At 44.1% G+C, this 25824-nt stretch overlaps 1 protein-coding gene across 1 annotated transcript in view; it reads left to right on the forward strand.

Moving 5' to 3' along the window:
• The window catches only part of angpt4 (angiopoietin 4), a 183147-nt gene that overhangs the window by 90218 nt on the left and 67105 nt on the right, over nt 1-25824 (forward strand). The window contains exon 2 of the mRNA XM_068048649.1: nt 25022-25177. Coding sequence (XP_067904750.1) covers nt 25022-25177 — 156 coding nt within the window. The remainder of the gene's footprint in view (nt 1-25021; nt 25178-25824) is intronic.

Below are 25824 nucleotides of genomic sequence, written 5' to 3' on the forward strand. Positions count from 1 at the left end.
ACATGATTTCCCTTTCACAAAACCATGTTGACTCTGCCTGATTACCTTGAATTTTTCTAAATGCCCTGCTATACCGTCTTTAATAATAGCTTCTAACATTTTCCCTAAGACAGATGTTTAGCAAACTGGCCTGTAGTTTCCTGCTTTCTGTCTTCCTCCCTTTTTGAATAAAGGAGTTACGTTCGCTATTTTACAATCTAATGGAACCTTCCCCAAATTAGGGAATTTTGAAAAATTAAAACTAACGCATCAACTATCTCATTAGCCACTTCTTTTAGCACCCTAGGATGAAGTCCATCAGGACTCGGGGACTTGTCAGCCCGCAGCTCCAACAATTTGCTCAGTACCACCTCCCTGGTGATTGTAATTTTCTTGAGTTCCTCCCTCCCTTCCATTTCCTGACTTGCAGCTAATACTGGGATGTTACTTGTATCCTCAATAATGAAAACCGATGCAAAATATCTGTTCAATTCATCTGCCATCTCCTTATTCTCTATTATTAATTCCCCAGACTCACTTTCTAAAGGCCAACGCTCACTTTGTTAACTCTTTTCTTTTTTAAATATCTATAGAAATTCTTACTATCTGTCTTTATATTTCTAGTTAGCTTTCTCTCATACTCTAATTTTACCTTCTTTATCAATCTTTTAGTCATTCTTTGCTGTTTTTTATATTCTGTCCAATCTTCTGACCTGCTTCCCATCTTTGCATAATTATAGGCTTTTTCTTTAAGTTTGATACTATCTTTAACTGTTTTAGTTAACCACGGATGGCAGGTCCCACCCTTGGAACTTTTCGTTCTCGTTGAAATGTATCTTTTCTGTGTATTCTGAAAGATCCCCTTAAATGTCTGCCACTGCATCTCTATTGACCTATCCCTTAACCTGATTTGCCAGTTCACTTTAGCTAGCTCTGTTTTCATGCCCTCATAATTGCCCTTATTTAAATTTAAAATACTAGTCTTGGACCCACTCTTCTCTCTCTCAAACTGAATGTAAAATTCACTCATATTATGATCGCTGCTACCTAGGGGCGCCTTAACTATGAGGTCATTAATAAATCCTGTCTCGTTGCACAATACCATATCTAGTATAGCCTGCTCTCTGGTTGGCTCCAGAATGTATTGTTCCAAGAAGTTATCCCGAAAACATTCTATGTATTCCTCATCTAGGCTACTTCTGCCCATCTGATTTTTCCAGTCTATACGTAGGTTAAAATCCCCCATAATTATCGCTGTACCTTTCTGACAAACTGCCATTATTTCTTCCTTTATACCCCATCCTACAGTGTGATTAATGTTAGGTGGCCTGTACACCACTCCCACAAGTGACTTCTTGCCTTTGTGATTTCTCATCTCTACCCAAACTGCTTCTACATCCTGGTCTTCTGAACTTAGGTCATCCCTCTCTATTGCTCTAATACATCATTAATTAACAGAGCTACTCCTCCACCTTTTCCTAGCTTCCTGTCCTTCCTAAATGCCATACGGCACAGTGGCGCAGTGGATAGCACCGCAGCCTCACAGCTCCAGCAACCCAGGTTCAATTCTGGGTACTGCCTGTGTGGAGTTTGCAAGTTCTCCCTGTGTCTACGTGGGTTTTCTCCGGGTTCTCCAGTTTCCTCCCACAGCCAAAAGACTTGCAGGTTGATAGGTAAATTGGCCATTATAAATGGCTCCTAGTATAGGTAGGTGGTAGGGAAATATAGGGACAGGTGAGGATGTGGTAGGAATATGGGATTAGTGTAGGATTAGTATAAATGGGTGGTTGATGGTCGGCACAGACTCGGTGGGCCGAAGGGCCTGTTTCAGTGCTGTATCTCTGAAACACAAAAACAAATTCAGGTCCCAATCTATGCCATCCTGCAGCCATGTCTCTGTAATGGCTATCAGATCATACTTATTTATTTCTATTCGCAGTCTCAGTTCATCTGTTTTGTTTTGAATGCTACGTGCATTCAGATACAGAGCCTTCAGTTTTGTCCTTTTATTATTTTTGTAACCTCTAGCCTTATCTGTGATTTACTCTTAGATTTGTATGCTCTGTCCCTTCCTGTCACAGTCTGTTTATCATTTCCCATATTAATACCTTTCTCTCTTGCCTTGTCTCTACTCCTTGATTTACTATATCTTCCCAAATTTGATCCCTTGCCCCCACAGTTTAAAACCCTCTCTACTTCCCCTGTTATGTGGCTCGCTGGAACACCAGCTCCAACACAGTTCAGGTGTAGACCGTCTGAACAGTACAGCCACCACTTTACCCAGTACTGGTGCTAGTGCACCACGAACCGGAACCCACTTCTACCACACCAATCCTTGAGCCACGCATTAATTTCTCTAATCGTATTTGCCCGATGCCAATTTGCACGTGACTCAGGTAATAATCCAGAGATTATTACCATTGAGGTTCTGCCCCTTAATTTGGTACCTAGTTCCTCATTCTGACTATGCAGAACCTCTTTCCTTGTCCTGCCCATGTTGTTGGTACCTACATGGACCACAACGACTGGATCCTCCCCCACTCACTGTAAGTTCCTCTCCAGCCCTGAGCAGATGTCCCGAACCCTGGCACCAGGCAGGCAACACAGCCTTCTGGACTCTCGATCTTTGCTGCAGAGAACAGTGTCAATCCCCTCACTATACTGTCCCCTACTACCACTACATTCCTTTTTTCTCCCTCACTTGAATGACTTCCTGTACCATGGTGCCATGGTCAGGTTGCTCATCCACCCTACAGCCCCCACTCTCATCCAAACAAACTGAAAGAACCTCAAACCTGTTGGACAATCGCAAAGACTGAGGCTCCTGCACGCCTGCCCTCTGGGTCCCCTTACCTGCCTCAGCTGCAGCCACACTCTCCTGTCCCTGACCACTGACCAAATCAGAAGACGCTATCCTAAGGGGCGTGACCGCCTCCTGGTACAAAATGTCCAGGTAACTTTCCCCCTCCCTGATGTGTCTGCAGCTCGGACTCCAGTTCAATGACTCTGAGCCGAAGCTCTTCGAGCCGCAGACACTTACTGTAGACGTGTTTGCCCTGGATCACAGTGGCATCCAGGAGCTCCCACATGCTGCAGCCGTGACACATCACCTGTCCTGCCATCCTTAATGTGTTTTAATTAACTACTTCATTATTTTATTCAATTATTTATTTTATTTTCCTTTTTTTTATACATTTTGTTAAGCTTACCACTAGTTCCTTTATTATTTTAAACGTTAGGATTAGAATGGACCTTAATCACTTACCAGACACTCACCAAACAGGTAGCTTCTTCCCAAAGCAATCACCTACCTGCTTGACTGTGATGTTTGATGCTATGTTTGATTTAAATTAAATTAAAAGTTTACCTGTATACTCACCCCGGCGGCTCTCTGTTTCCCTGCTCTCACTGTTGATTGTGACATCACTCTGATGTCACTTTTCGATTTTTCCCTGCTCCACTCGTGCTGCTTCCGCCGTGCTCCTCCCTCTCTCTCTGCTCCCGTCGTGCTCCTCCCTCTCTCTCTGCTCCCGCCATGCTCCTCCCTCTCTCTCTGCTCCCACCGTGCTCCTCCCTCTCTCTCTGCTCCCGCCATGCTCCTCCCTCTCTCTCTGCTCCCACCGTGCTCCTCCCTCTCTCTCTGCTCCCGCCGTGCTCCTCCCTCTCTCTCTGCTCCCGCCGTGCTCCTCCCTCTCTCTGCTCCTGCCGTGCTCCTCCCTCTCTCTCTGCTCCCGCCATGCTCCTCCCTCTCTCTCTGCTCCCGCCATGCTCCTCCCTCTCTCTCTGCTCCCGCCATGCTCTTCCCTCTCTCTCTGCTCCTGCCGTGCTCCTCCCTCTCTCTCCACTCCCGCCGCACTCCTCCCTCTCTCTCCACTCCTGCCGTGCTCTTCCCTCTCTCTCTGCTCCCGCCGTGCTCCTCCCTCTCTCTCTGCTCCCGCCGTGCTCCACCCTCTCTCTCCACTCCCGCCATGCTCCTCCCTCTCTCTCCGCTCCCGTCGTGCTCCTCCCTCTCTCTCCACTCCAGATGTGCTCCTCCCTCTCTCTCCACTCCCGCCGTGCTCCTCCCTCTCTCTCTGCTCCCTCCATGCTCCTCCCTCTCTCTCCGCTCCCGCCGTGCTCCTCCCTCTCTCTCCACTCCTGCCGCGCTCCTCCCTCTCCCTCCGCTCCCGCCGTGCTCCTCCCTCTCGCTCTGCTCCCTCCATGCTCCTCCCTCACTCTCCGCTCCCGCTGCGCTCCTCCCTCTCTCTCTGCTCCCGCCGTGCTCCTCCCTCTCTCTCCACTTCCACCGTGCTCCTCCCTCTCTCTCTGCTCCCTCTGTGCTCCTCCCTCTCTCTCCACTCACGCCATGCTCCTCCCTCTCTCTCCGCTCCCGTTGTGCTCCTCCCTCTCTCTCCACTCCTGCCGCGCTCCTCCCTCTCCCTCCGCTCCTGCGGTGCGCCTCCCTCTCTCTCTGCTCCCTCCGTGCTCCTCCCTCTCTCTCCACTCCCGCCATGCTCCACCCTCTCTCTCTGCTCCCTCCGTGCTCCTCCCTCTCTCTCCGCTCTCGCCGCGCTCCTCCCTCTCTCTCCACTCCCACCACGCTCCTCCCTTTCCCTCCCATCCCGCCGCGCTCCTCCCACTCTCTCCACTCCCGCCGTGCTCCTCCCTCTCTCTCCACTCCCGTCGTGCTCCTCCCTCTCCCTCCGCTCCCGCCGCGCTCCTTCCTCTCTCTCCACTCCCGCCGCGCTCCTCCCTCTCCCTCCACTCCCGCCGTGCTCCTCCCTCTCTCTCCGCTCCCGCCGTGCTCCTCCCTCTCTCTCCCCACTCCCGCCCTTCTCCTCCCTCTCTCTCCACTCCCGCCGTGCTGCTGCCTCTCTCTCTGGTCTCCGACTCTGGGCTTTTGGCGCGCTTTTTAAACCTCTGCTCCCGCTGTGCTCCTCTCTCTCACTCTGTCTACATCTCCGGTCGCCTACTCTGGGCTTGTTACTTCCTCAAAGAACTCTAATAAATTAGTCAGACACGATTTCCCTTTCACAAAACCACGTTGACTCTGCCTGATCGCATTATGATTTTCTAAATGTCCTGCTATAAGCTCCTTAATAATGGATTCTAGCACTTTCCCAAGACAAATGTTAGGCTAACTGGCCTGTAGTTTCCTGCTTTCTGTCTCCCTCCTTTCTTGAATAGAGGTGTTACATAGCTATTTTTCAATCTGTTGGGACCTTTCTAGAATCTAAGGAATTTTGGAAGATCCCTACTATCACTGCAGCCACTACTTTTAAGACCCTAGAATGCAGGCCATCTGGTCCAGGGGACTTGTCAGCCTTTAGCTCCAAAAGTTTTCCTAGTACCTTTTCCCTGGTGATTGTGATTGTTTTAAGTTCTTCCTTCCCTTTTACCTCTTGCTTTTCAAGTATCTTTGGGGTGTTTGTTGTGTCTTCTACAGTGAAGACAGACACAAAATACCTGTTCAACACTTCCACCATTTCCTTGTTACCCATTATTAATTGCCCAGACTCACTCTCTAGCAGACCAATGCTCACTTGAGTTACTCTGATTAATTCCATCTCCCAAGTCCTGGCAGGAGTACTGTGCATATACTGAGAGTTAGACTGGAGGGTTAGTGGGGAGTGATGGCACAGAAATTGGTATTGTGAAATAACTTAGACCCAGGAATTGGTGATGTTAAAACTTTCCCACCGTTTGAATGGAGCTCTCATCTAGTTTGTGTTATTGCCTTCATTAGTATTTCGGCACTGTCCTGTAAGTTTTGAGCAGGTTTTCAGTGATGTTTGGCAGTATTATTTTGGGAGGAGCAGTTGGGTTTGAGGTTTGGGTGTGGTGTTAGTGGTTAGTTCCTTAAAAGATCTATAATGTTTTTTGATGCTTCATCAGATTTCCATTTTGGTCTTGTTGTTAAGTTCCTACAGCATTTACAACTTGTTCTGTTTGTTTAATTTTAGATAAAGGTCATCGGTCATTAGTTACCAGATCTAATCCCTGGCAGATGGCAACTCTGGGGACCTATGACCTGAGGTCAGTTAACTCATTGGCCTATCAAGACCCAGAGTAACAGAAACAGGATAGAAAGGGGTCATCACTTCCAACTCAGGCATTCCTGAAATAAACAAGGATTTATCAACAACAGTGGGATCTGGGATAAAGTTGGAACGGAAACTTTAGTCAGATGTGAGGCACTAGACTCCATTCATATTCAAGCCACAATTTACAACTGATCCTGAAATACTGCAGAAATGTTGCTTTTCCATGCTCAAAAGGCACCAGAAATATTAAAACCAAGCTTTGACACATGTTTCCACTTGTGGGGGAGTCAAAAACTAGAGCTCCAGAAATTATAGACAGTCACTAATAAATCCAATCAGGAATTCAGGAGAAACTTCTTTACCCAGAGAGTGGTGAGAATGTGGAACTTGCTACCGCATGCAATGGCTGAGGTGAACAGTCTAAATGCATTTAAGGGGAAGTTAGATAAACAAGAGGGAGAAAGGAATAGAAGGTTATGTTGATATGAAGAAGGGTGAGATGAAGAAAGGTGGGAGGAATCTTACATGGATCATGAACACTGGCATAGCCCAGGTGGGCCAAATGCCTGTTTCTGTGCTGTACACTTGATGTAACTTGATATTACATTATTTCTGAAACCACGTTGAAACTGTACAGCCAGGTTTCAAGCTGTGTTTGGAGGCATACTGGGTGAAACTAAATGTCAAGAATTAAAGTTGCACAATGATGGTTAGTGGGCTAGAGACCAGGGAAACAGCAGTGGCTGTTCACTCGTAAAAATCAAATGATTCACTGATATTCTTTAGGAAGGAAAGAAAGACTTGTATTTATATAGCACCTTTCACAATGTCAGCCAATGAAGTCCTTTTGAAGTGTATACAATATTGTAATGTAGGAAATGCAGCAGCCAATTTTGTGCACAGCAAGCTCCCACAAACAGCAATGTGATAAATGATTAGATAATCTGTTTTTGTGATGTTGGCTGAGAGATGAATATTGACCAGAACACTGAGGAGAACTCCCCTGCTCTCCTTCAAAACAGTGACATGGGATCTCTTACACCCACCTGAGGGGGCAGACAGGGCCTCGGTTTAACATCTTGAATGAAAGACACCAGCAGTGCAGCCTTCCCTCAGTACTACACTGGAGTATCAGCCTAGAGTTTGTCTTACATGAATGAGTTCAACATTTGTCCAGTAATTACAGTCACTTGATAAATCCAATACTCAGAGATTAGTACAAACTGTGCTTCACCAAACTTTAACACAGTCTCTGTGGATCTGTGCTCAACTTTATATACGTCTCATCTTTCTTTCCTAATTGCTTCTCCACATTGTCTAGACATAGTGATGAGTCTATTACAACTCCCAGACCCTTTCTGAATCTCCCTGTGCTGATTCGATTCCATTCATTATTTACTTACAAGGCCTTTTTTGCCTTTGGGGTTTTGTGTTGCCACAGTAACTGAGCATTAAGAACCTGCCATGTCCCCAGCATATCTTAATAAAGCTGCCCTACTGCTGCAGTTAGGTCATTCTATGCATGGTTAATACATGTGTCTATGATACAAATGGCTTTCATCACCGTTAGTCTGATTACGGAGACCCAGCGCTAAATATCCACCTGAGACCTCTCTGCACTTTGAACTCATCCTGGGCTGATGGCCTTTGTATTAAGATAGTTTGGTGGAGTTGCAGGAGAGATAATGTTAGAGGACATTATCTCCTCAGTTACTCAGGTCTGTTAGTATCTTGTTTCCATTATTTCTTTCAAAAAAAAAGCTTTCATGCAAAAGGAGATCAGACAATAAATGTCCCACCTCTGGAGTACTGTGTACAGTTTCAGTCTCCTTACTTAAGAAAGGATATAATTACATTGGAAACAGTTCGGAGACGGTTAACTCAACTGATACAAAAGCAAAATACTGCAGAGGCTGGAAATCTGAAATAAAACCAAAAAAGTGCTGGAAATACTCAGCAGGTTTGGCAGCATCTGTGGAGAGAGAAGTAAAGTTAATGTTTCAGGTCAGTTTTGATGAAAGGTCACTGACCTGAAACATCTTTACCCTCCTAAAATGTCCCAAGTAGGGTTACCAACCCTCCAGGATTACCCTGGAGTCTCCAGGAATTAAAGATTATTCTCCAGGACACTGCTGCGAGCAAACAGGGAGAAAAATCACAGAGGCAATTAAAAAATTGTGCTTTTAAAAAAAAAAATTCTTTCAACGCTATTGTCTGCTGTAAAAAAAACCACAATATGCGAGAAAGGCTGTTTGACCGTCAAAATTCATCCAATCGGGGAATGAACAGTCGACTCGCTTTTCAATTGGTGTGGAAGGCAGGACGAGGTGAGGATGGACATGTTGGGCAATCAATGGCCAAAGGTCACATGATGAAACCTCCAGGAATACGTCCAGAGTTGGCAGCCCTGTATCCCAGCGCATCGCCACCTTCAAGAAGAGAAGGGAATAAACCAGTTCTAAGTGTATAAATGGTTCCTTGAGTTTTGTTTTATTCTGGAGTTGTGCTATCTGGGAACTTTCGTCTGCTTTTGAACAATCCTTCTCCCCTTTGGAGACTGAGCAGAACATTTGGCAGCGTAGGGCAGCATTCCACAGGGCTGTATATTAATCACAAATAGTCAGCCAGGAAGAGTGAAGCTGCAATGTCATTGATGTCACCATAATCTGTCAGAGTAAGGCTTGAGCCAAGCCATCTGGGCCCTCCCGTAGCGCCCCGACCTTTCACCCCTCCTCCCAATCCTCAGTGAGGCTGTGCATGCAAGATTGCAAAAAATGAAATCTTGGAGCCAGCTGTCTCACCAGAAGGGGTGATTGGATCAGGAACTGTCATCGAGAGAGGTGTGCCATTCATGGTGGTGACTAAATAACATACTGAGAGACAGTCAGTTATGTAGGAGTGGTAGCAGCTCTCATCCATATTAACCCAACACCTGATCAATATCATTCCCTCTACCTGAGTGCGTCACAGTCTAACAAGCTGCACAGCTCAGCATTAACTATTTGCTGACAATCCTTCAAATGACACTTAAACCAAAGCCCTGGAGTGATTCTTCCATCGGTTCATGTTTATTGAAGATCCCATGGAGTTCCAGTATTCTGGTAAACATCTCTTCCCACCCCTCCTCAACTAACAGCACTAAGAAATGGGAATGAATCTGTCATTCATCTCTGTTTGTGAGATCTTGCTGTGCACAAAATGACCCCAGTGGAAATTGTCAAGTTTGGTGAGAACAGAGGTGGCAGAAAAATGAAACTGAGTCAAAAGCTGCCTCAGTGAAATGCTGGCTGCATTTATCCGGAGGAATTCTTGTCTTTAATAAAACTTAGTCCCTGCTTATGTCATGCAGCACAATAATGATTTGAATTTAATTCCTGCTCACACTTCCCTCACTGGAACTCCAATCACAAATAAAGTTCAATTTCTCCAACAAGTTTCTTTTTTATTAAAAGTTTCAAGAATTTCCCTCCCCGCCCCCTGGGAGTTTGTTTTGAGTTTTTCTATTAATAAGGGACAGTTAATCAGATCATTACTTTCCTGTTTTGCCTTTGAGCAATGCTCAGTCCATAAGGAACTAATTTATTTATCTAAAGCCTCCACCACCATAACATGTTTCTCAAACACTCCCCACTCCTTAGAAACTCCCTCCATCTCCAACGTAACCTCACCATAAGTGCGACAATAGAGGTGACCAACACAGCACAGACGATGCAAATTGGCTACAAGCTACAAGAGCCAGGGTACTGTGCACGTGCAAATGCACGTCCAAGGATCATTTCTCCCGAGTCACCAGCAACTGTGCCTAGGAGACCAACCACCCATTCCGGGAGACTCCCATCCAAAGAGAGAGGATTGGAAACCTAATCACACTTCCTGCATGTTACCAGTTACAATGCTGTATAGATACAGTATCCAGCACTTATACTAGGCTTGTTTGTGCAAACATGAGTGGCCCATTACACATGATGCTCCATATAACGCTTATCATATTCTCTGATATCACAAGACTGTGACTTCTGTGCAGTGACCTTTTTACCCAGTTGTCTCCTGCTACACTTATAGCTGCAGCTTTATTCAAACTGCAGTCAGTGCTTGGCACAAACCATTTACTGGGAATTATAAGGGCTTAACAACACAAAGTAATTGAGAATTAACGAGGGGTGATTTACTTCTGTTTGTCCCTGTGTTCTGTGCTCCTTAACCAGGTGAGAACCAATGGGTCAGCACAGCTGTTTCTGCCCAAAATTATCAGAGCACTAAAGACAATATATCTGGCAACTTAGAAATTAGCATTAATGCAAATAGCCAATTGGAAGCCACTGGTCATTTTAAACATGGCAGTGCAAGTGGTGGGGACTGTAATAACAAATTGTGTTACTAGGTATAACGCTTATCTTTATTGCACAGGGTGTGCATTTTCTGTCCACAGACCTTAGTCTCAGTTGTTACAATTTTCAGGCACACTTTACTGTCAAAGTTTTCCTTTCACTTTTGTGATGTCAAATTTCACAATGTAGTTGCCAGCTCTGGCCACTCAGTGGTCCTGTAGAGTGAGATTCTGAAGCTGATGTCCAAGATATAAAACGTTTCTATTCATCAATTGATTATAGTCTCAGATCTAGCATGATTATGGACCAAGAAACTTCAACATAGCATGACAAAACGTTTGACATGTCTACAGAATTCAAACAGTACCAATTGTCCCAGGTCCCTCACTTATTAAATAAACTGCCAGCTATTGTCTTATTGTCTTTAGTTTCCCATCCATTGCAAAGCAGCCAATGAACATCCAGCATCCACTGCAAAACACCCAATCAAATTGCTGAAAACATTCTCACCCAACTTCTTTGAGTAGCCATCTTTGTTCTCCATCCAATTCACGATATATCCCTGTCATGCTCGGCCCCCACCTGCCAAGAATGAGACACATCACTTTTGTCATGAATATTGATTTTTAACTGTTGTTGGAACGAGGAAATGACTTGTTAAACAGATCAGCCGTGGCTGGAAAAAAACATTTACATATGAAGGTGAGGAAGCGCATTCCAGGGCCTGCTAAGGAGGATACAATCCACAAGGGCCAGGACTGGTTAGACCAGCTGGTCACATGACTGACTGGCAGTTCCAGGGTTTTCTTTTGAAATGGCCACAGAGAGTTTGAACTCAGAAAGACTGTTTGCTCCTGGACTGAGAAGATCTCTCATTTGCTCCCATCTCTTTCTCACAAGCCTCTGAATCCACTGAAGCGACATGAACCCCAAGGGAGAAAAGTCTCCTACAGCAAACAAGGTTTAAGAAGAATACTGGGCCCCAGCGAAAAGCAAGATCTACCTACAATCAAGGACTCTACAGTGAGCTCGAAGAACCGTAACAAAAACTCTTCAGATATTGCCTCAAACTTTTCCACTTTATTTTTTTTCCGCTCCTTTCTATCTCTATTTGCATGTGTGTATCGTGTATGCATGCTAGCGTGGGAACATTGTGTATCTGTAAGCGTCGACCGAATTAGAGTTTAAGTTCATGTTTAATAAATTTCAACTTTTCTTCTTTGAAACCTAAGAAAACCTGTTTGTGCTGGTTTCTTTGCCTTATTGAAAAGCGGTGAACAAGGATTCACCAAGGGGGAGCTAAAAACACAGTGTGTTTAAAAATAAAATCCTGTTACCGTAAGACCAGGTAAAGGCTGAAAGGGAACCCTGGACCCCTTTCTCACCTGTTTATAACATCTCCAAAATTCAAATTTGTAAGAGGGGAGTGAAGTTAATTTAGCAGCTCTTTCAGACAGCTGACACATGTACGATGGTTTGAATAGCCTCTTTCTGCGCTAGATCATCCAAGCCTTTGTTAGCTTTCGACTTCACTATTCCAATGTTCTCCTGGCTGGCCCCTCATCATTCACCCTCCATAAACTTGAGCTCATCCTAAACTCTACTGCCTGTATTCTAACTCACACAAAGTCCTGTTCACCCATCACCCTGTGATCTCTGACCTACATTGGCTCCCAGTCCAGCCACGCCTCAATTTTAAAATTCTCATCATTGTTCTCAAATCCCTCCAGGGCACTGCCCCTCCCTATCTCTACAACCACCTTCAGCCTTATAGCCTCTTACACATCTCCAATTTCAATCATTCCACCATCGACGGCCATGCCTTCAGTTGCCTAGGCCAAAATCTGGAATTCTCTTCCTAAATCTCTCCTCTTTTAAGACGCTCCTTAAACTTATCTTGTTGGCCAAGCTCTTGGTCACCTGTCCTAATATCTCCTTATATGGCTCAGTGTCAAATTTTGTTTCATAATTGCTCCTGTGAAGCACCTTGGGACAAGTCATTACATGAAAGGCACTATATAAATGCAAGTTGCTGTTATTGATTATTGCATACATTTTTTAAGAAGCATTAAAATAAATCTTTAAATTTTCCGACAACCTCAGCTGTGCACCACCCAATTGCTAAATTAACTTTTGTCCTCAAAGAGCCATATCAGGTCTTTAACCCTGCTTTTTAACCTTAATAGTTTGGCAGTTACGTCAAGTGTAATTTTACAAAGGAGCAATTCCCTGCGACATAAGTGAAAGGATAAGTTGTGCCGAGCTCCGCTCCACTTCGATGGATCTGGAACAACAGCAGACATAATGTTGGCAATAACTTATATTGTTTTTTTGACTCTCTGCCAATGTCAGGATTCTCATGTTAATAGGGGAGGTTTTCATGGAGCAAATGGAACTGATTAGAAAGACTAGGATTTATTCGCAATACTTTACTACAAGAGCAACAGCAATGTATATTTATATAGCACCTTTAACATAATAAAACATCCCAAGGTGCTTCACAGGAGCATTATAAAACAGAGTATGACATCGAGCTACAAAAGGAGATATTATGTCCGATGATCAAAAGCATAGTCAAAGTGGTAGGTTTTAAAGAGTGTGTTAAAGGAGGAAAGCGAGGCGGAGAGATATAGAGGGTATTCCAGAGCTTGGGGCCTAGGTAACTGAAGGCACAGCCACCAGCGGTGGAGTGATTAAAATCAGGGATGCTCAAGAGGCCAGAATTAGAGGAGTGCAGATATCTTGGAAGGATGTGGGGCTGGAGGAGATTACAGAGATGCAGAGGGGAGAGGTCATGGAGAGATTTGAAAACAGGATGAGAATTTTAAAATCAAGACTTTACTTGACCAGAGGCCAACGTAGGTCAGTGAGCACAGGGGTGATAGGAGAACAGGACTTGGTGTGAGTTAAGACACAGGAAACAGAATTTTGGATGAACTCAAATTTAATATATTCGTCAATCACTAGTGCTTAATTGAATGCCATTTTGGTGTTGATATTTTAGGATGCAGGAAAGGTACGAATGCTTTGTTAAGATCATGGCTGATCTTTTACATCAACTTCACTTCCTGCACTATCCCCATATCCGTTGATTCCCTTAATGTTCAAAAACCTATTGATCTCAGTCTTGAATATACTCAATGGTTGAGCATCTACAGCTCTCTGAGTGAAGAAATTTCTCCTCATCGCAGTCCTAAATGACTGACCCCTTATCCTGAGACTCTGGCCCTGTGTCCCGTGTTCTAGACTCTGCAGCTAGAAAATAAAACCTCTCAGTGTCCAGTCTGCCTAGCCATCAAAGTGGCAGTTCTGTTGGAGATACGGTGAGGGGGAGGGGGAGGAGTACACAGACTGCGAGCTGTCACCATTCATCTCAATTTGCATTGGACAGTCTCTGCTTAACAGGGGGAATTTGTACCACACTGACAGGCTCAATACATAAAACTGTCTATTTTAGGATACAGTTTGTTTCCAGATCTCTGCAACACTGTCCTGACTCTCCACAGTTGAAAGAACGCAGGGAAAGAGATATCGCAATGCCAGTCAGTTCCTTTTAGACCTTTTTTACTTGTTCATGAGATGTGAGTGTCACTGGCAAGGACAAAATTTGTTGCCCATCCCTAATTGCCCTTGGGAAGGTATAATTACTGCCAATTACTATACCCAAGTTGTACCCTGTCCAGGTGCACATAATCTAGTCTGACGCTCCCAGCGTACAGCAAGCAAAGTGTTCAGTGTAAACGTGTTTGTTGCATTTTTCTTCCCAGTGATTCTGTACATTGTTAACATAGACTCCCAGAGCCAGTGTTGAGAGTGCTACACTGCCAGAGGTGCCGTCTTTCAGATAAGATATTAAAGTTGTCTGCCGTCTCATGTGGACGTAAAAGAACCCATGACACTATTTCGAAGAAGAGCAAGGGAGTTCTCCGTAATGTCCTGGCCAAGATTTATCCCTTTTTCAACATCGCAAAATCAGATTATCTGGTCATTATGACATTGCTATTTGTGCAATCTTGCTGTGATTACATTCGCTGCTGCATTTCCTACATTACAACAGTGAATACATTCACTTTGCTTTGAGATGTGGAACGCAGCCCCACGAAAGCCCGATTTGCTCACGGAAAGCTGGTGCAACTGGATCTAATTTCTAGGCACATGAGTCATTAAGAAGGGAGGCAAGATTACAGAATAAAATTAGTGGATTGCGAATTAAATTGTGTTTATTCTGCTGGAGTTTGTAAGGTGAGATATTATAAAATGAGATTATGCACAGCTGAGACTATCGGAAAAGCCAGCGTACAGCAAGCAAAGTGTTCAGTGTAAACGTGTTTGTTGCATTTTTCTTCCCAGTGATTCTGTACATTGTTAACATAGACTCTTACAGCACAGAAGGAAGCCATTGGGCCCATCATGCCTGTGCTGGTCTTTGGAAGAGCTGCCAATTAGTCCCTGTCCTCTTTCCCCATAGCCCTGCAATTTTTTCCCTTTCAAGTATTTATTCAATTCCCTTACAAAGGTTACTATTGAATCTGCTTCCATCACCTTTTTTAGACAAATGTGTCCCAGATCACAATAACTCTTTGCATAAAAATGTTCTTCCTCATCTCCCACCTGGCTTATTTTGCTTGGTTTATATTGTTAGATGCATGGTACCTGCAGGCACCGAGTCCGGTCTGAACCATAGGTAGATCAGCTCTGGCCTGGTCAGGCAGAACAGGATTAGACCCTGCTTTACTGCTGAAATATCTTTCGTGGCTAACCTCAATTTACCTGCAGCTTGTACCTGAGTCTCCGCAACCTGACTAATGAACTTTACAAAGGAATATTGCCCCAGAATTTGCTGGAGTCATAGAGTCACTAATGGCACAGAAGGAGGCCATTCAGCCCATCGAGTCCATGCCAGCTCTCCACAGAGCTATCCAGTCAGTCCTACTGCCCCACTCGATCCCCATAGTGGGGCATCTTGCGGTGAGTCCTGCTGGTTAGATTTCTTTCCCCTCATCCTTCAGCTTAGGAAGAATGCTTGTGCCACACATTGCTAGAAGAATGACCAACAAGTGTAACTGCTTAATCAATGAGATTTAAGGAACAGAGGGACAGGAGGAGACCATTCAGCCCCTCAAGCCTGTTCTGCCATTCAATGAGATCCTGATTGATCTGTGACCTAACTCCTTTACCCGCCTTTGCCCCATTTCCCTTGATAACTTTGGTGAACAAAAATCTATCAATCTCATATTTCAAATTAACCATTGATCTAACATCAATTGCCATTTGTGGAAGAGAGTTTAAACACCACGCTTTGTGTGTAGAAGTGTTTCCTCATTTCACCCCTGAAAGGTCTGGCTCCAATTTTAGACTAAGTCTCCTAGCCCTCGACTCCCCCAACCACCGGAAATAGTTTCTGTCAAATCTATTGTATCTGTTCCCCTTAATATTTTGAAAACTTGGATTAGATCACTCCTTAACCTTCTAAATTTCAGGGAATACAACAATAGTTTGCGCAATCTCTCCACGTAATTTAACCCCTGTCGTCCAGGTAACATTCTGGTAAATTATGTTGCACTCCCTCCAAGGCCAATATATCCTTCCTGAAGTGGTGTCCACAACTGCTCCCAGTAGCTCCTGGTGTGGCCTGGATTTTTAAAAAAAAACAGCAGGGAAGGAAATAAGGTGAATTAAAGTCAAATTGGATACAGAAAGGAAAAGTAAAAAACAAAATTAGCCATTTTAACATTTTAAAATCTCTACAAACAATTGACTACTTGCAGGGATGAGAGACCACAGTTTCAATTCTACCCTTTCTGGGTTGAAGAGGTTGAGTGGCTCTGCAGAAGTATAAATGATCTCATTAACAGGGTCCTCAGAATTCAGTCATATAGTCACAGAGCCATTACAGCATAGAAGGAGGCCATTTGGCCCATCAAATCCATGCCAGCTCTCTGTAGAGCAATCCAATCAGACCCATTTCCCTGCTCTATCCCTGTAGCCCTGCAAGTTTATTTCCCTCAACTGCCTATCCAGTTTCCTTTTAAGATCATTCATCATCTCTGCTTCTACCACCCTCGTAGGCCTGGGTTCCAGGTCATTATCACTCGCTGTGTAAAAAAGTTCTTCCTCACATCCCCGCTGCATCTCTTGCCCAAAACCTACAATCTGTGTCCCCTATTCCTTGTACCATTAGTTCATGGGAACAGTTGCTTTTTGTCTATCTTATGTAAATCTGTTATAATCTTGTACACTTTTATTAAATCTCCCCTCAATCTCCTTTACTCCAAGAAGAACAACCCCAGCTTCTCCAACCTAACCTTGTAACTAAAATCCCTCACCCCTGGATCCATTGTGGTAAATCTCCTCTGCACCCTCTCAAGGACCCTCACATCCTTCCTGTAGTGTGGTGACCAGAACTGGGTGCAGTACTCCAGTTGGGGCCTAACCAGAATGTTAGAAATATTCAGCATAACTCCACTGCTTTTGTACTCAATACCTCTATTTATGAAGCCCAAGATCTCATATGCTTTGTTAATTACTCTCTCAATATATCCTATCACTTTCAAAGATCTATGCACATGAACCCTAGGTCCCTCTATCCCTGCACACTCTTTAGAACTGTGCCATTAAGTCTATATTGCCTCACCCTATCCCTTCTACCAAAATGCATCACCTCACACTTCTCCATATTAAATTCCATCTGCCACTTGTCTGCCCATTCTGCCAGCCTATCTATGCCCTGTTGCAGTTGATTGGTATCATCCTCACTGTCTGCCGCACCTCCAAGTTTGATATCATCGGCAAATTTTGAAATTTTACTCTGTATTCCAATATCCCAGTCAATTATCTATATCAAAAAAAGCAGTGGGACCCATGGGGAACACCACTGTCTACCATCCTCCAGTCTGAAAAACAGCCATTTACCACGATTTTCTGTTTTCTGTCTTTAAGCCAACCTTTCATCCCATTGGACACTGGCCCTCCTATTACATCAGCCTCAGTTTTGTTAACCAGCCTTTTATGTGGTGCCTTGTCAAAAGCTTTCTTAAAATCCTTGTGGACAATATTGATTGCATTCTCTTCATAATTTTCAACATGAAATACCAGCCCTAACTTTCTGTGGCGAATTTAATTCATATTTACGCAGCAATTCCACCAATTCCTTGGCACTCGCAAGGAGGTTGAGGACAAGCTGCCTTTCTTGCAAGGCAAACAGCAAAGTGAGAAAAATTCAGGAGTGGTTAGAATGTGGAACTCACTACCACAGGGCATGCTTGAAGTTAATAGCATAGATACACTTAAGGCGAAGCTACATAAATGCATAAGGGTGAAAGGAATAGAAGGATATGTTGATGGGGTGAGATGAAGAGGGGTGGGAGGAGGCTCATGTGGAGCATAAACACTGGCACAGACTAGTTGGGCTGAATGGCCTATTTTTGTGCTGTGGATTCTATGTAATTCCACAATGCGTGTTGTTTCACACGGCCTCTCACAATCTCCAAATGTTCACAAGGAATTCTGAACATTTATCAATTTGGCAACTTGCGAGCTTCCTGTCAGGTCTCTGCATTTGTTGGTTTGCTAGATTGTTCCCTGATTGCCTTTCTCTCTGTTATTACACAAATCCTGCTTTTAATGAGTCATTAGAATTAATTTAGGAGAAGCAGAGATGGTAGATTTGGTTCAAGACTTACTGCCCATCTGGTTCCAGTTAGCATAAGACGAATCTGCAAGTGTTTCTTTAAATTTCACGCTGTTTAAAAGCAAAATGCAGGGTTATCAAAACGCAAGATGGAATTGCATCCGGTTACCAGCAATAGTCTATTCTTTAACTTGGTAATGAAGATTGCAGTGTGATATCAGTGACCTGTTTAAAATGTTACAGGTGTTCAGTAGGTGGAAACTATTTCCTCTGGTGGGGGGAATTCAGAGCAAGAGAGAGGGAGTGGGAGGATAATCTTAAAATTAGATCTAGGCTGTTAAGGAGTGAAATAAGGAAGCACTTTTTCACACAAAGGGCAGTGGAAATCTGGAACACTCTCCCCCAAAAGCAATGGATTTTGGGGACAATTAAAGTTTTCAAGACTGAGATCATTAGATTTTTGTTAGGTAAGGGATTTTTTTATTCATTCATGGGATGTGGGTGTCACTGGCCAGGCCAGCATTTATTGCCTATCCCTAATTGCCCTTGAGAAGGTGGTGCTGAGCCATCTTCTTGAACCGCTGCAGTCCATGTGAGGTAGGTATACCCACAGTGCTGTTAGGAAGAGAGTTCCAGGATCTTGACCCAGTGACAGTGAAGGAACGGCGATATAGTTCCAAGTCAGGATGGTGTGTGACTTGGAGGGGAACTTGCAGGTGGTGGTGTTCCCATGCATTTGCTGCCCTTGTCCATCTAGTTGGTAGAGGTCGGGGGTTTGGAAGGTGCTGTCGAAGGAGCCTTGGTGAGTTGCTGCAGTGCATCTTGTGCATCGGTGGTGAACGAGTGAATGTTTAAGGTGTTGAAGAGGTGCCAATCAAACCACAAGGTCACAAGGGATATGGAGCAAAGGCAGGTAAATGGAGTTGAGGTACAGATCAGCCCTGATCTAATTCAATGCTGAAGGGGCTGAATGGTCTCCTCCTGTTCCTAATGCTTCTTTCTGAATGCAATGCCACAATCCAAAACCACCCTAGTGGAGAGATTAGTGTGGCAGAGGAGAACAAATACTGTCTGTAAGCAGGATTAGTCATTCCTTTGGTGCATTTTTACATTATGTACAGCAAATCAGGAGATGCATTGTCCTTTAGGGGTAAGATATCTTACCAACTCACTGGTGGCTATTCCATTGTAACCAGGAGTGGAATTTCTCTTCGCACTTTTGCCGTAGGTGGTCAAAGCTGACTCATAGATGGCGTCTCTGATGTGGGCCCACTTGGTCTCAGCATCCCCTGTGGGAGTGTGGCGCAGTGGTTAGCACCGCAGCCTCACAGCTCCAGGGACCCAGGTTCGATTCCGGGTACTGCCTGTGTGGAGTTTGCAAGTTCTCCCTGTGTCTGCGTGGGTTTTCTCCGGGTGCTCCGGTTTCCTCCCACAAGCCAAAAGACTTGCAGGTTAATAGGTAAATTGGCCATTATAAATTGTCACTAGTATAGGTAGGTGGTAGGGAAATATAGGGACAGGTGGGGATATTTGGTAGGAATATGGGATTAGTGTAGGATTAGTATAAATGGGTGTTTGATGTTCGGCACAGACTCGGTGGGCCGAAGGGCCTGTTTCAGTGCTGTATCTCTAATCTTGAGTTAAACTGGAATAACTACATTGGGAGACCAAGACACAATTCCTGACCACCTTTATCTTGATGTGACATGTCAAAGTAATTGCAGTAGCAATGCAAGGTTTTCTATGTTTTTGTCAAAAGTCTTTGTGGCACCGACCATGCGGTTACATTTGGAGTGAATCACTGCCTTGCTTTACCCCACCGCCCCCACCTACTCCAATCTGAAAATGGAGCACGAGCACCAAAATGGATATAGGATTGTTTAGCTAACAGGAAACAGAAAGTAGGGATAAATGGGTCATTTTCAGGTTGGCAAGCTGTAACTAGTGGAGTGCCACAGGAACCAGTCCTGCAGCCTCAACTATTTACAATCTATATCAATGACTTGGATGAAGGGACAGGATGTATGGTTGCGAAATTTGCTGATGACACAAAGATAGTTCAGAGAGTAAGCTGTGACGAGGACATAAGGAGCCTGCGTAGGTCTGCACTGTACAGGATACAAATAACATCCCAGAAATAATTGTGAATCCAGAGTTGAAAGGGAGGGAGGAACTTAAAACAATTACCATCACCAGGGAATGGATACTGGAAAAATTATTAGAACTAAAAACTGACAAGTCCCCAGGTCCTGATGGACTTCATCCTAGGGTCTTAAAAGAAGTGGCTGCTGAGATACTGGATGCATTGGTTTTAATTTTCCAAAATTCCCAAGATTCTGGAAAGGTCCCATCAGATTGGAAAATAGCAAAGTTAACTGCGCTATGCAAGAAAGGAAGAAAGCAGGAAACTTCAGGCCAGTTAGCTTAACATCTGTCATAGGGAAAATGCTGGAATCTATTATTAAAGAGATTATAACAGGTCATTTAGAAAATCTCCATGCAATCAGGCAGAGTCAACATGGTTTTGTGAAAGGGAAATCGTGTTTCACTAATTTATTAGAGTTCTTTGAGGAAGTAACAAGCAATGTGGATAAAGGGGAACCTGTGGATGTGGCATACTTATATTTCCAGAGGTATTTGACAAGGTTCCACATCAAAGGTTACTAAACAAAATAACAGCCCATGGTATAGGGGGTAACATATTAGCATGGATAGAGGATTGGTTAGCTAACAGAAAACAGAGAGTAGGCATAAATGGGTCATTTTCAGGTTGGCAAGCAGTAACTAATGGAGTGCTACAGGGATCAGTGCTGGGGCCTCAACTATCAATGACTTGGATGAAGGGACAGAATGTATGGTTGCTAAATTTGCTGATGCCACAAAGATAAGTAGGAGAGTAAGTTGTGAAGAGGACATAAAGAGTCTGCAAAGGGATATAGATAGATTAAGTGAGTGGGCAAAGATTTGGCAGTTGGATTATGATGTGGGAAAGTGTGAGCTTGTCCACTTTTGGCCGTAAAAATAGAAAAGCAGCATATTATTTAAATGGAGAGAGATTGCAGAACTCTGAGATGCAGAGGGATCTGGGTATCCCAGTACACAAAACACAAAAAGTTAGTATGTAGGTACAGCAAGTGATTAAGAAGGCAAATACAATGTTGTTGTTTATTGCAAGGAGAATGGAATATAAAAGTAGAGATGTTTTGCTACAGTTGTACAGGTGAGACCACATCTAGAGTATTGTGTATAGTTTTGGTCTCCTTACTTAAGAAAGGATATAATTGCCTTGGAAGCAGTTCAGAGAAGGTTCACTTGACTGATAGTTGGGATTATTTTATGAAGAAAGGTTGGACAGGTTGGGTCTGTATTCATTGGAGTTTAGAAGGATGAGAGGTGATCTTATTGAAACATATAAGATCCTGAGGGAACTTGACAGGGTGGATGTGAAAGTATGTTTCTTCTTGTGTGAGAGATTAGAACTAGGGGACACAGTTTAAAAATAAGGGATCTCCCGTTTAAGACAGAGATGAGGAGAAATGTTTTCTCTCAGAGGTTTGCGAATCTGTGGAACTCTCTTCCTCAGAGAGTAGTGGAGGCAGGGTCATTGAATATTTTTAAGGCAGAGGTAAATAGATTCTTGACAAACAAGAGAGTCAAATGGTATTGGGTGTAGGCGGGAAAGTGGAGTTGTGTCCACAAACAGATCAGCTATGATCTTATAGCATGGCAGAGTAGACTCGAGGGGTCGAATGGCCTACCCCTGCTCCTAGTTTGTATGTTTGTGTATGTTCGTATGTGCTCTTCAGGAATTTGTTGTTGTTGGAGACAATTATTGAATTTCATTGGCAATTTCTGAAGCCATTCCATTGCTATAGTTTACTCATCATAAAATCTAAATGTATGAATTATCATGAAAACTACGGAAAAATGAAGGGATTTCTGTCCTGTAACTGAAGCCAGGGTATGTTAGCCTAGTGGTTATGTTACTTCACAGCAATCCAGAGATTCCAGGTGGGGTTTTGTGTTTGGGTTGGGACCACAATGTCAGGGTCAGATGCAGCTCCCAAACCTGCACTGTGTCGGGAACAATCACCTGACAGTGATTTTGATTGGCCAGTTAGTGGTCAGAGGGCGGGCTCACCATCCAATTAAGGACAGTGGGCGGGATCTCGAAGCTGGAGGGCCAATAGGAGGCCCTCGACCATGGAAGGAGCTACGGCCTGCAGTTACAGCTAAGGTAGAGAGAGGGCGCCTCCATCTTGAGTTGCCCTCTCAGCAACTTTAACAAAATCTGAAATAAAAAATAGCCACAGCTACCAGGACACCATTGCGGAGGGAAACCCTCTACACTGGGCGGCCTGCATTCACAGCTGTGGCCAGTGGTGGGCGGCCTGGAACTGGCTCCCGGTCTGCAGCTGGGAGGCTGCCTCCTGGCAGCTGCCATGTTCCTGATACCGTAGCGGGGGCCCACGGGCTAACTGGAAATTTCCAACCGACCTTTGATCCGCCTTAATTATCGTTAAATTACCTTAAATAGCTACCCACCTCTTGCGGGCGGGTAGCCATTCTGTCCCTGATCTGGCCTCCGGGAAACTGGCTCGGAGGTGGGGTGGTGCCAGCAAACCAGCACGCTGGCTGGTAGTGTGCAATTACTCACCGATTCATCTCTGTTTCCACCCTCATATCAGGGCGAAAATCCAGCCCTCTGAGTACTCTTCCCATCAGGTACAAGTTTGGAAATTGATTTTATAAATATAGCCAGCATCAAATGAAATAGGCATGAATTGTTGTACAAAATCCAACTGGTTCATTCATGTCCTTCAGAGAAGGGACCTGCCACTTCTACCTAGTGTGGACTACATATGACTTCAGTTCCAGGCTATGTGGTTTCCTCAGGGGTAGCACGCGATGGGTTAGATTACCAGATACTGCAATGGTTACTAGATACTCCGTGCCAGAGTAACTGAAACAACTGGACTCCTTGCTTCAAAACAGTGACCCTCCTGTCGGTAGAGATCAAAGCAGGTGTTTGAAAAGGGTTATTGTGAGTGGTTTTAATGAGTTAATGAAGGGGATTCTTTCTTTCATTGTCTCTTGTACAAATGAAATTCTTCTCATAGAACAAAACTGTGCTAGTTGGAAAATATTTTCTGCTCTGAAAAAATCTTCCATTTGAAAAGCATTTTTAATGCAGATTAGTCTGTAGAATACAGCCTAGAAATGTAAGATTATGATATGTACTTAACGTGTTTGCCTGATTTTTGCTTAGTCCACTATTTTAAAAGCGATGTTAACCAATTTTCTTTGTAACAATGCAGCTGCAATTTTGCGTTGTTGATTTTAAGCAGGTCTCTTGTTAAAATAATGAATTGAAGGAAGTCATGGACCTTAATTTATCAGCATTTATTTCTAAACTCATGATTTTAATTGTGCTACAGAGCTCTTTTAATACACACACTCCATACATTTAATAGTTAAATTATTTAACTCTACATTTCCCATTCTGTGGAATGCTAGCTGCTTTCCTCTTGGGCTCTAATCTTACAACTTTCTGTCTCTGCAGTGCTCTGTGTCACTTAACACTTGGCCAATCTCACCTAACACAAACACAAGTTACCTCAAGTTCTCTTGTGAGGTATCAAACGCTTAGACTCATTACATTTTTTTATGCATCCATGGGATGTGGGCATCGCTGGCCAGGCCAGCATTTATTGCCCATCCCTTGAGAAGGTGGCAGTGGGCTGCCAACTAAGTGGCTTGCTAGGCCATTTAAAAGGGCATGTCAGAGTCAACCACATTGCTGTGGGTCTGGAGTCACATGTAGGCCAGACCAGGTAAGGAGAGCTGATCTCCTTCCCTGAAGGACATTAGTGAACCAGATGGGTTTTTACAACAATCGACAATGGTTTCATGGCCATCATTAGACTAGCTTTTAATTCCAGATTTATTGATTAAATTCAAATTCCACCTTCTGCTGTGGTGGGATTTGAACCCATGTCCCAGAGCAAAACCCTGGGTCTCTAGGTTACTAGTCCAGTGACAATATCACTACGCCACTGCCTCCCCAAGGCAATAGCACTGAGAGGCTTTAAGAGGATACCCTCAGATCTATAATATGGCCTAAAAGATTGAACTCCTGGGTACGTAGTGTCTTTTATGTGCTCGGAAGCGCTATACAGCCAATTAAATACTTTCAAAATGTAGTCACTGTTGCACTGTAGGAAGCACAGAAGCCAATTTGCACACAGCAAGATCCCACAAACAGCAATGAGATAATGACCAGATAATTTGTTTTAGTGATGCTTGTTGAAGGATAAATATTGGTCAGGACACCAGGAAAAACTCCCCTGCTTTTCTTCGGAAAGCACCATGGGATCTTTCACATCCTGGAATTCCCTCCCTAAACCTCTCCATCTCTCCACCCCTCTCTCCTTTTTTAAGGAGTAAATTGGCCATTATAAATTGTCACTAGTGTAGGTAGGTGGTAGGGAAATATAGGGACAGATGGGGATGTTTGGTAGGAATGTAGGATTAGTATAAATGGGTGGTTGATGGTCGGCACAGACTCGGTGGGCCGAAGGGCCTGTTTCAGTGCTGTATCTCTAATCTAATCAAATCTAATCTAAAACCTCTTTGACCAAGCTTTGGGTCATCTGCCCTAATATCTTCTTAGGTGGCTTGGTGTCAAATTTTTCTTTACAACATATTTGTGAAGCATCTTGGGATGTTTTATTATATTAACAGTGCTGTGTAAATACAATTTGTTCTCCATCAAAGAGGGCAGATGGAGCCTCGGTTTAACATCTCATCCAAAAGGCTGCAGCTCTGGCAGTGTAGCACCACCTCAGTCCCATGCTAAAGTGTCAGCCTAGATTATGTGCTCAAGTCTCTGGACTGGGACTTAAACCAACAACCACCTAACTGAGAGGTGAGAGGTGAGAGTGCTACCGACTGGGCTACAAGTCACATTCACTGTGCTATTTTCTGCCTGATCTAACACTAGAATGAGTTGCAAGCCCCTTAAATGATTCCTCCAATTTTCCTTTTTTATTCTGTAACAGCTTGAAAGTTACATCCAGGATAACATCAAATCTGAGATGGCTCAGATGCAGCAGAATGCCGTGCAGAATCACACAGTCACCATGTTGGAGATTGGCACCAACCTGCTGAGCCAGACAGCTGAACAGACCCGCAAGCTCACAGATGTTGAAGCACAGGTAAGGTAGCTTCTCACACTCTCCACTGTCTTTGAAAGTTCTGCTGCCCAAATCCCAACTCACGCCAAGTCCTGTCCACCTGTCAGCCTTGTGCTTGCTGACCTATGTTAGCTTCTGGTCCAGATTTACCAGTTAACCACTTTTGCTCCATATCCCTTGATGTCCTCACCCAACAAAAGACTGTCAATCTCTGTCTTGAAAATTTCAATTGGCCAGCATCCATAGCCTTTCAGGGGGAGAGTCCCGATTTCTCCTTCCCTTTGTGACCTGCATTGGCCCCTGGTCCAGCATCAGCTTGATTTTAAAATTCTTATCCTTGCTCTCAAATCCGCTCATGGCCTCATCCCTCCAGCCCCACAACCCTCCAAAAACTCTTCTCCTCAAATTCTGGACTCTTGCATATCCCATATTAACATCGCTTATCTATTGGTGACCGTCCCTTCAGCTGCATTGGCCCTAGACTCTGGAATTCCCTCCTGAAACCTCTCCACCTCTCTGTCTCTCTCTCTCCTCCTTTAAAGTGCTCCTTAAAACCTAACTCTCCCACCTATCCTAATACTACCTTATGTCACTTAGTGCCAGATTTGTCAGATTAGGTGCGATATAAATGTAAGTTGTTGTTGACACTTCCTGGATTTCTCTCCGTA

Source organism: Heterodontus francisci, chromosome 16, assembly GCF_036365525.1.
Source record: "Heterodontus francisci isolate sHetFra1 chromosome 16, sHetFra1.hap1, whole genome shotgun sequence".
In the NCBI taxonomy this organism is placed as follows: Eukaryota; Metazoa; Chordata; class Chondrichthyes; order Heterodontiformes; family Heterodontidae; genus Heterodontus; species Heterodontus francisci.